This window comes from Buceros rhinoceros, unplaced genomic scaffold, assembly GCF_000710305.1.
Source record: "Buceros rhinoceros silvestris isolate BGI_N320 unplaced genomic scaffold, ASM71030v1 scaffold10818, whole genome shotgun sequence".
In the NCBI taxonomy this organism is placed as follows: domain Eukaryota; kingdom Metazoa; phylum Chordata; class Aves; order Bucerotiformes; family Bucerotidae; genus Buceros; species Buceros rhinoceros.
Window position 1 is genome coordinate 51,014 of NW_010428639.1, and position 12,468 is coordinate 63,481.

Below are 12,468 nucleotides of genomic sequence, written 5' to 3' on the forward strand. Positions count from 1 at the left end.
CAGAGAGGTCCCGACAGGCGTTAAACTCCTGGAACATACCGGTTAATTTTTCATGCCCTCTGTGGTTTTCGCCCTGATTCTCCCAAGTTACGCACCGCCGTTCTTTTCCTTCTTTGCTCCTGCAGGCACCAGAACAATGGAGCCGTTATTTCCCGCTGTGGACAGCCCGAGGTCAGCTGGTGGGGCTGGAGGAATGCAGACGAAGAGGTCCCGACAGGCGTTAAACTCCTGGAACATACCGGTTAATTTTTCATGCCCTCTGTGGTTTTCGCCCTGATTCTCCCAAGTTACGCACCGCCGTTCTTTTCCTTCTTTGCTCCTGCAGGCACCAGAACAATGGAGCCGTTATTTCCCGCTGTGGACAGCCCGAGGTCAGCTGGTGGGGCTGGAGGAATGCAGACGATGAACACCTCGTCCAGTCTGTAGCCAAAGCCTGCGCCTCGGATTCAAGGTCCAACAGTAACAAGCTAATGAATGGAAATTGTTCCAGAGATTTCTCCAATGGAGGGGACCTCTCCGATGTGGAATTTGGTAAGTTTTCTGGAAAAGCTGAAACTCTTGTATGCGCTGTAACACCTTTGACCCTTCGCCTTTCATCAGGCATTCTCTGGGTTCTGTACGGGCGGTGCATGGCGGGACTGGAGTGAATCGCTGTCAGAAACGCTGTCAGAAGTCTCCTCTCAGTTGCTCACCAGTTACATCTCTCTTCCCCAGATTCCTCCATCTCTAACGCTTCGGGAGCAGAGAGTTTGGCGATACAGCCTCAGAAGCTCTTGATCTTGGACGCCCGATCTTACGCGGCCGCTGTGGCGAACAGAGCCAAAGGTGGAGGCTGCGAGTGCCCAGGTAGGCAGCGCTGCTCCCCAGCTCTCTGCTAAGCTGTTCGGGAAGGCTTGCTCCGGTGTAATTACACTGGCAGACTTAGCACTGCACAGCTGCTGGGCTGCATGGACACAAGTGCTGTTCAGCTGTGTGAAAGGTCTGGGTTGTGGCAGCGAGTCCTTTGGGAGGACGCGATCAGCTGGTAATTAGTTCTGTTTCTCACAGTAACAGTGCTTAGTAAATGCTGAGCTGCGGGGAATATGCTGATGAGTTTTTCCCCTAAACAGCCTGACAAAGGTGTCCAGCGTGCTCATGTCTGAAAAAAACCCCACAAACCCGTAAAAATCCACTGATTAGAGGATACCAACAGCCTCAAATGGTGGTGCACGATACAACTTCGCAGCCATTTTTCTAAAGCCGAAACATTTTTCAGTGTTTGTATCATAACCCAAAGCAGCTGAACTCCCGGTTCCTTTTGGGTTTGTAACACACTTGCAGTCACCACTTTGTGTTCTTTGGCACTCGTGAATTGCTGGTATTACAAACAAGATGCTGTGTTGTGGTCGCTGTTAGATATGAAGGCAAGCTGTTGAAATTCCACGGGTGGAGAGTCACGGTGAAATACCAGACGGGAAAACCAGAGATAAGATAATAGGAGCTATTTTGACCGTATAGTCTTGTTTTGGTCTTTGCTGCCATAGCCACCAGTGAGAAAAGATGAATTTTCCATTTAACACCTCAAAACTACTGGATGATGACTCCTCAGAGAGTAAAATACCAAAGAAAACAAAAGCAGAGTATACAGAAATTTAATTCTCTGCCTATATAGTGGTTCTTCTTGGTAGGAGATTTCCAAACAACTTGTCACCTTCCATAGATTTAACTTGTACTAAGTGCTTCCTTTTTGCTAATTTCTCCAGGGATGGCCGAGTTTGCTTCGCTCTCGCTGTATAAGAATACCTCATTTATGCTGTGGTTTATATATAACATAATGCAGAGTACATACGGTAGTTTACTAAAGCACTAAACTCAGCGGAGTTCTTCGTTTCTTCTCTCTTTCTGCCCTTTCCCTCCAGAATACTACCCGAACTGTGAAGTCGTGTTCATGGGGATGGCAAACATTCATTCCATCCGCAAGAGCTTCCAGTCGCTGCGTTTGCTCTGCACACAAATGCCAGATCCAGGAAAGTAAGTGGCGATTTGGGGGGGCTTTGCCTTTGTTTATGTGTTTCTGCCTCTGCGTTCTGCTGCTGATGATTCGTAAGTCGACACGCAGCGTGTTTTCTGTGGTGATTTCCCTCCACATCTGGGAAAGTGTTAATGAGGCGTAAATGAAGAATGACTTTTACAGCTTATTAAAATGGGAGCTTTGACTTACTAAGTTCGCAGATCCAAACCTGAAAGCTTCCTAAAAGAGTGAAAACTGTTTTCCCTTCTTTTCCTCCAGTTGGTTATCAGCTCTGGAAAGTACCAAATGGCTGCAGCACTTGTCTATGCTTCTGAAATCTGCCCTGCTCGTAGTTCACGCTGTGGACCGAGACCAGCGACCTGTCTTGGTGCACTGCTCAGACGGCTGGGACCGAACCCCCCAGATCGTGGCCCTGGCCAAACTGCTGCTCGATCCCTATTACAGGACCACCGAGGTTCGTGCAGCATCTGTCAGCGGGAGGGGTGGTTCCCAAGTCCGGGGCCTTTTCAGAGGTTTTTTCCGCTAGAAAAGGCACTAGAGCCGGTAGGAGTTTACCCGCAGATACGTTATGTATCGGTGCACATGGAGTCTGGGATTGAAGAGCAGGTGATGCTGTGGCTGCACAGACATGCTCTGTGCTCCCCGTATTTCACTTTGGATATGCAGTGCCGAGTGCAGCGTACTGCAATTGCCGTGACACCATTGCAGCTCCTCGGCCAACTGCTGACACAAAGCCCTTCTCTTTTGCAGATTGCCCAGCTGCACGTTTGTCTGGTTTCTCATGTGTCTTGTCCACTGCCAGTTATTTCTCCGGGTTTTGCAGCCTGTGTTTTTTTCCCCCATCACTTTTCAGCATTGTGTGATATGTGATGGCTGGATTCCAGCTGGCAGCCCACAGGCGAGATGCCTTTGTTGTCTAGAACAGAAGCATATGGCTAAACACTTGAAAGCTTGGGCACTTGAGGACCGGGAGCTGAAACGTAGCGATGCCTTTTGGATGAAACTCTGGAAACCTCTCAGATCCTTTCATGTGGGTTCTAGAAGCGTCACAGTCCACAGGAGAGGATGAATTGTTTTCCCTTACGACAGGTCAGCCCATCACTTTCAAGGGAGAGCTTTAAAGTGTCCTCTCCTGTCCAAATGTTGGTTACGGTTTTGATGAAGTTCCTACTCGCCCCTGCCTGGCCGAGATAGGTCTCACATCAGGATCTTCCCTGCCAGTAACTGAGGACTTCACCAGCCCTATTCGCTTTCTGTTCACATTGTTTGGGGGTTCATATCTGTCCTAATCGGGTTGTGCAGCATTTCAGAACACAAAGGTGTGAGGTAAAGCTGTAAAGATGAGAACGAGGTCTGTGCTGAAGTGAGGACACAGGGATAAAGAGTGAGGACACAGTAATGAGGTGATTCCCACAAATCTCAGACCATCTCAGAAAACTGAACCGGAGAAAACCAGGACCTTTTCATCTGTGCTTTCATTTCTGCAGGGTTTCCAGGTGCTAGTGGAGACGGAGTGGCTGGATTTTGGCCACAAGTTTGCAGATCGCTGTGGCCATGGTGAGAATTCGGATGACCTAAATGAGCGCTGCCCAGTGTTTTTACAGTGGCTGGACTGCGTCCATCAGCTCCAGAGGCAGTTCCCTTGCTCTTTCGAGTTTAACGAAGCATTCCTTGTGAGTTGTGGCTTGAGAGATTGCTGTTTTACAGAGCGCTTCTGAACCGGTACCCAGTAGTAATGTACTGTAGAGCCCCCGGGGGTTTCTCCTTCCCCATCTGTCTGTGATATGCTGCAGCCGGATAAAGGGAATGGGAGCAGTGCCCAGAGGCAGCAGACAACAGCTCATGTGCTCCATGGGACCTGGGGGCTGTTCTCTCTTGGAACAGAAGCAGGACCCTTAAGGACTACTTTTAAAGAAATAAAGAAATGATATGAGTGGAATAGTCTCACCTAAGAGGCGCTGGAATAACTCTGCTGTAATACATCCACACAGCGTCAAAAAAATCAGAGTTCCCAGCAGTGTGAACTTGCCCCCGGCTTCAATCTCGTTTTGACTCGAAGGCTCCTCCTCTGAAAACAACCTGCCCCTCACCTTTCCATTCATTTTTTCGGTTTCTTAGCTGAAATGTGCAGGATACATGAGCTGTGTTTATTCTCTGTGGAAGTGGGCAGCTCTGCTGGCAGCCGTGTGCCCAGCATGGTCACAGTCCGTTCTCGGGTTGGAAAGGGGTAGTCACCTGCTGCAGGACTAGTAACCTGAAGAGGAGAAGGTTTTATGAAGTGTCTGATCCACCAAGAGATTTACAGCACATTCCTGTGATTGTGGCTGACTTGAATTACTACCTGCCAGCTCAGCCGTGTCACCAGTAAATGTCGGGTCCTGGCTTAGCTCAGTTGTGAAATGGGATACGTGAGGTTATACCTGCTGCTCTGCAGGGGCTGCGTGTGGACGTACCCTCCTGTTTCGGCCCTTTTAGAGTAAACCCCTGATTTCTGAGAGTATCGAAGTACTTGTCTTCCTTGAGATGGCCGAGTCATCCCCTGGAAGTCACTTACATGCTTAAAGTTAGGTGTGCAATAAGGTATTTGTTCACCTGGGACCGCAGCATGGAGTGAATAACAATGAGAATTTCTGTGCTGGGGTGATGTTTTGTGCCAGGGGTATCACGGTGCTCTCCTTTGCCCGTCCTGCTGGCTGTGAGTTTGAATCAGCCAGAGTTCTATACTTGATCGCAAACAGATATTTTGTCTTTGTGGTTTTTCCTGAATTTTTTTGGTTATGGTTTTAAAATATTCCACTCTGCTGGAACCCTCCTGCGATTAGTTATAAGTACGTGTGTCAGAGATGCTTAGGGCAGGGGGTATATTGCCCCACAAAGGAAGGACCTGTTGCTTCTTAGCCTTGACTGTTGATTCTCTTGTCCAGCTGATTCCTTCTGGCGTCTGACGGTATTTGTGTTGCTCTGTGCAGGTGAAATTGGTGCAGCACACCTACTCTTGCCTCTTTGGAACATTCCTGTGCAACAATGCGAAAGAGAGAGGAGAGAAGCACACTCAGGAACGGACCTGTTCTGTCTGGTCTTTGCTGCGGGCAGCAAACAAAGCCTTCAAAAACCTGCTCTACTCCTCCCAGTCCGAATCCGTATGTACCCTCTGCCCCCACCGCGCGGGGAGACACCCTGTAGGTCCCAGAAGCGGTCTCAGAAGCATGACCCTTCATGCAGTGCCCCAGCATAGCAGCTTGGCGGTGGCTGTCAGGAAGGCAGCGTAGAGACAGGCATTTCCAGAGGAGCGTGCCCTGCTCTCCTCGGCAGGGTTTGCTCCGTGCAGCCTGACGCTTCCAGCCGTGCATTACGTTTGCTGGTGGCTGAGGAGTGTCAGTGCAACCTCAGGCATTTCTGTGCTGGAAAGGCTTTTCCTGTAACTAAGCGTTTTGCTTTATTTTTTGTAACAGAAACCATTTCAGTGTTTGTCAAACGGGCCTTTCTAGAGAACTGTGTCAGAGGAGGATCCTAGACACAGCCTCGGTATTCACCCTAAATCTAAACAGCCAGCGTGCCTCAGATTATTGGGTGTACCTTTGTGTCTCTTCACACGTGCCCGTTTTCAGCTTGGCCCTTCGCTGAAGCCGCTGGGAAGGGGCTCACCGTTACCTTTTGGTGTGTTTGATAAAAGGGCACCTAAGGCCTTGAGGGATGCCGTGTGGTGGGCACAGAAACTGTCATCAAAGGTCAGCAGGGTGAGCACAGCAAAGCCTGTGACAGATTTAAACCCGTTTTGTTATAAAAGCATCATAAACCTACCTAAGGACTAGGCAATGCTTTCACACGTGACAGATGTGGCTTTTAATTGTCCCTTAGGAAAGAGTTCAGTTGTTACAAAGCGAGGGGTCTGTGTTCCCATCAGCTGCTGCGGCTGGCTGGCTCCCTGGGACGCCGGCTGCGCAGCCTGCGCTCCCACCGCACGCAGAGCACTTTGTCACCGCGAGCCCTTCCGGACTGTCATCACAAGGGTGGATGTGACAGCTGAAAGCCCGGCTAAATGCAGCTTGGGAGGACTTTGAAAGCTAGGGGTGCATCTGTGGTACTCTGTGAGTAGCGGGGGGGCTCCAGGGGGAGTGCAGAGAGCGGGCAGCGGGGACGGGTAGTGTCTGTCCTTGGGCTGCCCTTCCGAGCTGTGTCTCGTGGCACAGCCGCAGTCTGGGTGACCTGGCCCCTGCTCTCAGTAAACGCTGCGCTCGTGTTCTCAGCCGGTTAGGATAACTGGTCTGTAGGTGGGAGTTCTGGTCACCTCCTGTCTTGCAGTCATCTTCTTGTGCGTGTACTGCAGTGTGGAGAAGGTGCCATATCTGTGATGAAACCGGAGCCGTTTTAAGTGCAGGGCACCCATGACCCCAGGCCAGCCCAGGGCCCCGCCTCTGCTCAGTGGCGGGGAAAGGCGCCGGTTCTCTGCCGTTCCCTGCTTCTCCGCAGGCCTGGGGAAGCAGCGGAACTGAGAGAGGGACCCAAGGTGGTTTTGGACTGACACAGAAGGCGTGTCCCACGATCAGGGAATCCCTTTTAAGAGCACGCTGCCTCTGCAGCAGAGTATTTCTGCGTGTACTTAATTTTTAACGTTGGAGTGCTTTCGTTAAAGACGGGCTAGAGCTCTGATGAATCGGAGCCTGCAGAAGGAGGTTATGGGTTCAGCTCTCGTCTGGCCTGGTGTAATATGAAGTACAAGGAAACCTCTGTGCTAACAAGGGGCCACTGAATTCTTCAGCAGTTTAAATTGCTCAGGAGCATCATTAAGGTGTAGATTCACCCAGAGCCTGTTGCGGTTGTTCATTCACAAGAAGCTCAAAGGCAGCATTGTTGTGTCTCAGCCCCGTCTCTGAAAGACAAGACAGTCCTACACCCAAGTGTAGCTGGTGACCAGCGCCGTAGTGGCTCCCCACCTTGGCCTTACCTAGCGATCTAGCAAAGCCTCCCCCCCACAGACCCCATCCCTCAGCCCACGGTCAGATCCGAACGCTTCTCCCGGTTGCGGGAGCGCGCGGTTGGCCGTGCCGTTTCTGAACGCGGTGTGTCCTCCCCCTCAGGTGCTGTATCCAGTGTGCCATGTGCGTAACCTAATGCTCTGGAGTGCTGTTTACCTGCCCTGCTCTTCCCCCTCCACGCCCGCCGAGGACACCTGTGCCCCATACCCTGTGCCAGGCTCTAGCCCTGAAGATCAGCCTCTGGGCAGGTGAGCCTAGAGCCCAGAAACCCCACCCTGTAAAGTAAGATCAACGGAGAGTATTGGGGGGCATAAAGGGGAGGAGGCTCAGGGGGGAGGGAAGTTTTTTTCACAGGGTTGTGTGTGGGACTGTTGCACCTCCAGCAGTTTGAAAGCTGGAACGTTTCAGAGGTGACAGCGTAGCGGGGAGAGGATTGGCAAATCGAACTGAGCTCTGGGGGTTGCGCAGCTGAGTGGGATGCCTTATCTCCGTGGGGGGTGGAAGCTCGCATCTGGTTGCCTTGAATTCGAGTTTTTTTCTGTGTTGTGTAACTCTTCCTTTGTTTTTTTGTACGCTGAGCACATGTTAACTAGGAGGTGTGACCGGACTGGAAGCGTTTGTGCTTTGTGGTAAAGGGATTATTCTGGGAACGTTTGAAGCCTGATGGAACGTATTTTCCTGATGGCAAACAAAGAAAGTACCAAAGCAGCTCTGCGCTGCAGATGGTCAGAACGTGCTCCTGGCCAGCACTTCACACAAGTCCATTAGTTAGCAGATTGTTGCTGTCTGAGTGGTGGGGGGAGGCTTTCCACCATGGCAGCTAAACGTTTGAGAACAGAAAAATCCCCTGGATTTGGCATCTGATTGTTTCTATTATTATTGTTATTAGGTTACCAAAGACAAGATCATTTGACAATCTGACAACAGCCTGTGACAGCAGCGTGCCTACAACCAATCGCCGGAGCAGCGACCCCAGCCTCAACGAGAAGTGGCAAGAGCATCGCCGGTCTCTGGAGCTGAGCAGCCTCGGGAACACCGGGGACGATCCCTTCGATGGAGACGGCCTGAGCAAACAAGGCGGCAGAGCTCCCCTTGGGGCAGAGCTCTCTGTGGCAGCTGGCGTGGCTGAGGGGCAGATGGAGAACATACTGCAGGAGGCCACTAAAGATGATGTTGGTCTGGAGGAGCACTCAAGGGGGAGCCTGGAGATTGTAGGTAAAGGAGATGAGGTCGCCCTGGATAAGGAGAAGAGAACTGACAATCTCCATGGGCATGTCAGCGAGCTCTGTGAAAAGGCAGAGGGGGACAGAGGTGTCGCCATGAACAATCCAGCATCCAATCCACATCTGTTCTCACAAGGTGCTGCTGAGCTCAAAGGACAACAGGACGAGCACACTGACCTCAGTAACGCTGTCCAGAAGTTCCCTCAGGTGAAAGGGCTCCAGACTGTTCCTTTGGGCTTTGTAAATAGAGACACTCAGAAGAATGCGGAGGAGGAAGGTGTTGGCAAGCTCGAAGAAGCAGAGAGCACGTACAGCACGGCGCAGGCTGGCCTTCCCTTACCTCTGACAATCCCGCCCGAGGCAGGAACATCCAACATCGACAGTTCTACGGAAACCTTAACAGAGAGCGAAGCAAAGCAAGAGCTGGTTCCTAAGGTGCCTTGTCACCGACCTCACCTGCTCGACAACAGCGCCGAGGACCTTTGTCGCGCTGTGGAAAACAGGCCGGAGGGGGAGAGCATGCAAAAACTGGGAACAAAAGTACACAGGACTTCTGGTAGCAGCACCACACACATCCCAATGCCTTCCCCTTGTGCCTTGCCTTTAGCCGAATGTAAAGACGAGATCGTGTGTAACGGAGAGCTGGAGCCCGAGAACAAGATGGCAGAGAAGCCCGCGGGGTTTAGCACGGCCCAGAAATACCACGCGACAAACGGCCACTGCGTGAACGGCGAGGAGGGTCGGCTCAAAGCCTCGCTGAGCCGGCAGGTCTCCACAGCTAGCTGTGGTTCCGCCCAGTTCCACCTGAGGACCTTCCACCAGAAGTGGGTGTTCAGCCACCTCGGGAAGCAGCAGGCAGCCAGCAGCCCGGACCAACCCGCCAGAAGTCACCTGGACGACGACGGGATGCCCGTCTACACTGACGTCATCCAGCAGCGGCTGCGCCAGATAGAAACCAGCCACCAGCAAGAGGTGGAGACCTTGAAGAAGCAAGTGCAAGAGTTGAAGAGCCGCTTGGAGAGCCAGTTCCCGAACAGCTCCTTCCGTCTCAATGGTGATTATGGAGACGAAGTGGTAAGTGAAAGGGTCATTGGGCCACTGCTGGAACCAGTGGGCTAGTTAGTCACGTTCTGGAGCGGCTGCGCCAGATAGAAACCAGCCACCAGCAAGAGGTGGAGACCTTGAAGAAGCAAGTGCAAGAGTTGAAGAGCCGCTTGGAGAGCCAGTTCCCGAACAGCTCCTTCCGTCTCAATGGTGATTATGGAGACGAAGTGGTAAGTGAAAGGGTCATTGGGCCACTGCTGGAACCAGTGGGCTAGTTAGTCACGTTCTGGATCTCACCGGTTGTCAGCTCTTGGTTCGTTGGCCGGGCAGTGATTTCTTTTTGGCCGTGCAGGCTTTTATAAAACCCTCAGGGGCATTCTGAAGAGGGCAGACAACCGGCTGAGCACCCGGCAAGTGGCAGTTAACGGTGACGGGTGTTTCCACATGGTTCAGTTTGACCATACACCTACCAAAGATGCATTTCAAGGTGGGCGTTTCACAGCGCGCTTGCACTTGCCTGGATGTACTCAAACACCTTTGTCGGCCTTATTAAATCTCCCACCGTTGTTTTACTGTTGTTTTGATGCACGGCAAAGGTATTTTCCTCAGGATGTGGCTGTCGTTGGCTGGGCCTGTAGCGTAGGACTGATCTCTGTGCTGTGTGTGCTCAGAGTGAGGAAGCTGCAGCAGTGGCTGCTCTGGGAGCTTCAGCTGTGAAGTCCAAGCCAGCCCCTTCTCAGCCTGAGGCTCATGAACTGGAGTAAATTCAGAGCTTTTGAGACCGCTTTCTGTCAGTGAGGGGGGTTTTTTCTCAATAAATGAAGAATTTAAGGGAGCTTTTAAACTGTGCTTTACTTGGAAGCATTAAAGTCATAAAGTAGAGACTTGAGGTGTGATTCAAATACAGGTAGGGGTGAACTGGTTGCAGAAGAAACGTTAAACTCAGGAATGAAATGAGTATAACCCAAGACCTCCATAGCCAGTAAATTTTCTACTGGTCTCTGTATGTCTTGGATGGATTTTGAAGTTCTTCTGCCCTACCTGTTTTTACCTCATTTCTCCTCCTGTTTTGACTAATAAATAAGGAGCCCGAGGAAACGCAGCTGCTGGCGTTCCACCGTTGCTGGACTGTAAGAGTGCTTCAGAGCAGCTCTGCTGCAGAGGCCGCCGAGCACAGAGCAGTCCTGCATATTGCTCCAGAACCTGGGCCTGCCCAGGGCCCCGCCTTTATTAGCTGGGTTAAATAACTAAGAGCTACGTGGGGAAGCAGGCAGGTACGGGCGGGGAGCACGGAGGGGACAGCGAGGAGCCTCCGAACCTCTGCGGCAGAGCTTGGACCTTCCTGGGGGTTTGAACGCGGGGCAGAGCCTTGGCCTGTAATTGCTGAGACGGGTGAAAACCCACCAGAAACGTCCTTTTCCTGTGTGCATGTAACAGTGTGTTTTACACACAACAACAACACAACAGTGTGTCCCTGCAAAACTGGGGAGGAAAAAAATCCCAGGAGGTTTCCAGCTTTTGTTTGGTTACTTGAGTATTGTTTCAAAGCGGCAGAGGTGCTGGATAGTCCCAGGTACGTTTATTGCCAAGGAAAATACTCGCAGAGAGTCTCTTCACGTTGGAGACCGGCCCCACGTGCTGCCTTGGGCATCCCTTTCCGTTGGGTGTCACTGGCAGAAGCTCAGATTCCTTGGAGAAAGTGAGAGCTTTGGTTTAATTTATTATATTCCGGTTTTTCTAAGGGTCTCCCCAAACCGCAGCACAGGGCTGGGTGTGAGAGCGCACCGTCCTTTAGAAAATCCACCAGTTCTGAGAGTCTGATCTCCACCTTCAGCTTGGGAGAAACTGGTTTTCTCCTGGAGCTCCAGAGACGTCCATTCCTTGGGCACAAAAAGCCATTAACTCAAGATTTCTTGCTTTTTTGATGTATTTTAAGGGCTGGCTGAGTCTTAAGTCACTTTTGTAGCTCTGCCTGTATAGACTATATTAAGGACCCATTACTCCCCAAAACCTCTCTATGGAATACAGACAGCTCAGGTTCTGAGTTTCCCACGTGAGGTTTGGCGTGTGTTTTGCCAAATGTTGGCCAGCCAAAGGCCATCTGTATTACTGGCACTGATTTTGAAAGTGAAGCAGCCTCGGGAACGACTGTGACAGTGAGGCTGGAGCGCAGGATGCAGCTGTGGTGGTTCATCCCCCAAAGCCTTCCCAGGCCCTCGTGCTGACACAGCAGATTTGAAATCCCTTCTGCCTCCCCTCAGCCTGCCCCCAGAGAGGCAGCTCTGCCCCGGTGGGGTGGCTTTCCTTGGTTTTTTTCTCAATTCACCCAGCTGCTTCAGCGTGCAGCATTCGCAGTCCTCTTCAGAAAGACTCAGCCGCCGTGTCCGCGCTGTCAGTGCTGACCGGTCGTGTCGCTCGCCCTTGCGGCGCGGGCGTCGCCTGCCCTTCCTTCGCGGGAGGTGCCCTTCCCGCCCCTCCCCACGCCTGTCCGCTTTGATTTGTGTGGAAGTAGGACTCCGGGGAGGTTCTGTTCAGCTGTGTTTGTTTGCCAACAGACTTCTATACCCGACTCGGAAAGCAATCTGGATCAGAACTGCTTGTCTCGCTGCAGCACAGAGATTTTCTCTGAAGCCAGCTGGGAGCAGGTGGATAAACAGGACACAGAGGTACAGACTAAATCCCTGTAAATCGCTCATTCTCCCGCTAGGATGAGACACTCGTCGCTCCAGAGATGCCGCAGCCTCTGGTGGTGCGAGCGGTCTGCCTTGCCTTGTGCTTGTGTCTCGCACTTCAAACACGGGTACCTGTGCCTACGAGCCCTCTGCTTGTCTGCGCCAGCTCCGCGCGGAGCTGCCGAAGGAGCCTTAGCTGGTGGACACGCGCTTGGGGAGCAGTCTTGGCCTGGACACTTCTAAAACACACCAAAACCCCAGGGAATCGGAGTCTCTGACTGAATTGCTGTTTGTCCGAGGGGACTCGGGCGTGTCTGGTCTCAAGGGAAGGTTTCTGTCGCCTGTCTTCACCTGTTGCAAACGCTGGATTTGTGCTCTTAAAACAGAACAAGCACTTCCCTCCTGGTGCTTGGCTTTGAATTGGCGAGTGCAAACGAGGTGCGTGGGTTTAACTAACTGCCTCTCCCTGATTACCGTGTCCCCTCTGTCTCGCAGGTGACGCGGTGGCTCCCGGACCACCTGGCTGCCCACTGCTACGGCTG

The 12,468-nt window shown here is 52.0% G+C and overlaps 1 protein-coding gene across 1 annotated transcript in view; it reads left to right on the forward strand.

Annotated features, from left to right (window-relative positions):
• The window catches only part of MTMR3 (myotubularin related protein 3), a gene marked incomplete at its 3' end in the record, with an annotated part of 67,484 nt that overhangs the window by 50,870 nt on the left and 4,146 nt on the right, over positions 1 to 12,468 (forward strand). Inside the window, exons 11-19 of the mRNA XM_010142353.1 lie at positions 326 to 531; positions 715 to 846; positions 1,899 to 2,010; positions 2,270 to 2,465; positions 3,499 to 3,684; positions 4,981 to 5,151; positions 7,090 to 7,235; positions 7,877 to 9,284; positions 11,810 to 11,920. Of these exons, the coding sequence (XP_010140655.1) occupies positions 326 to 531; positions 715 to 846; positions 1,899 to 2,010; positions 2,270 to 2,465; positions 3,499 to 3,684; positions 4,981 to 5,151; positions 7,090 to 7,235; positions 7,877 to 9,284; positions 11,810 to 11,920 (2,668 nt within the window). The remainder of the gene's footprint in view (positions 1 to 325; positions 532 to 714; positions 847 to 1,898; positions 2,011 to 2,269; positions 2,466 to 3,498; positions 3,685 to 4,980; positions 5,152 to 7,089; positions 7,236 to 7,876; positions 9,285 to 11,809; positions 11,921 to 12,468) is intronic.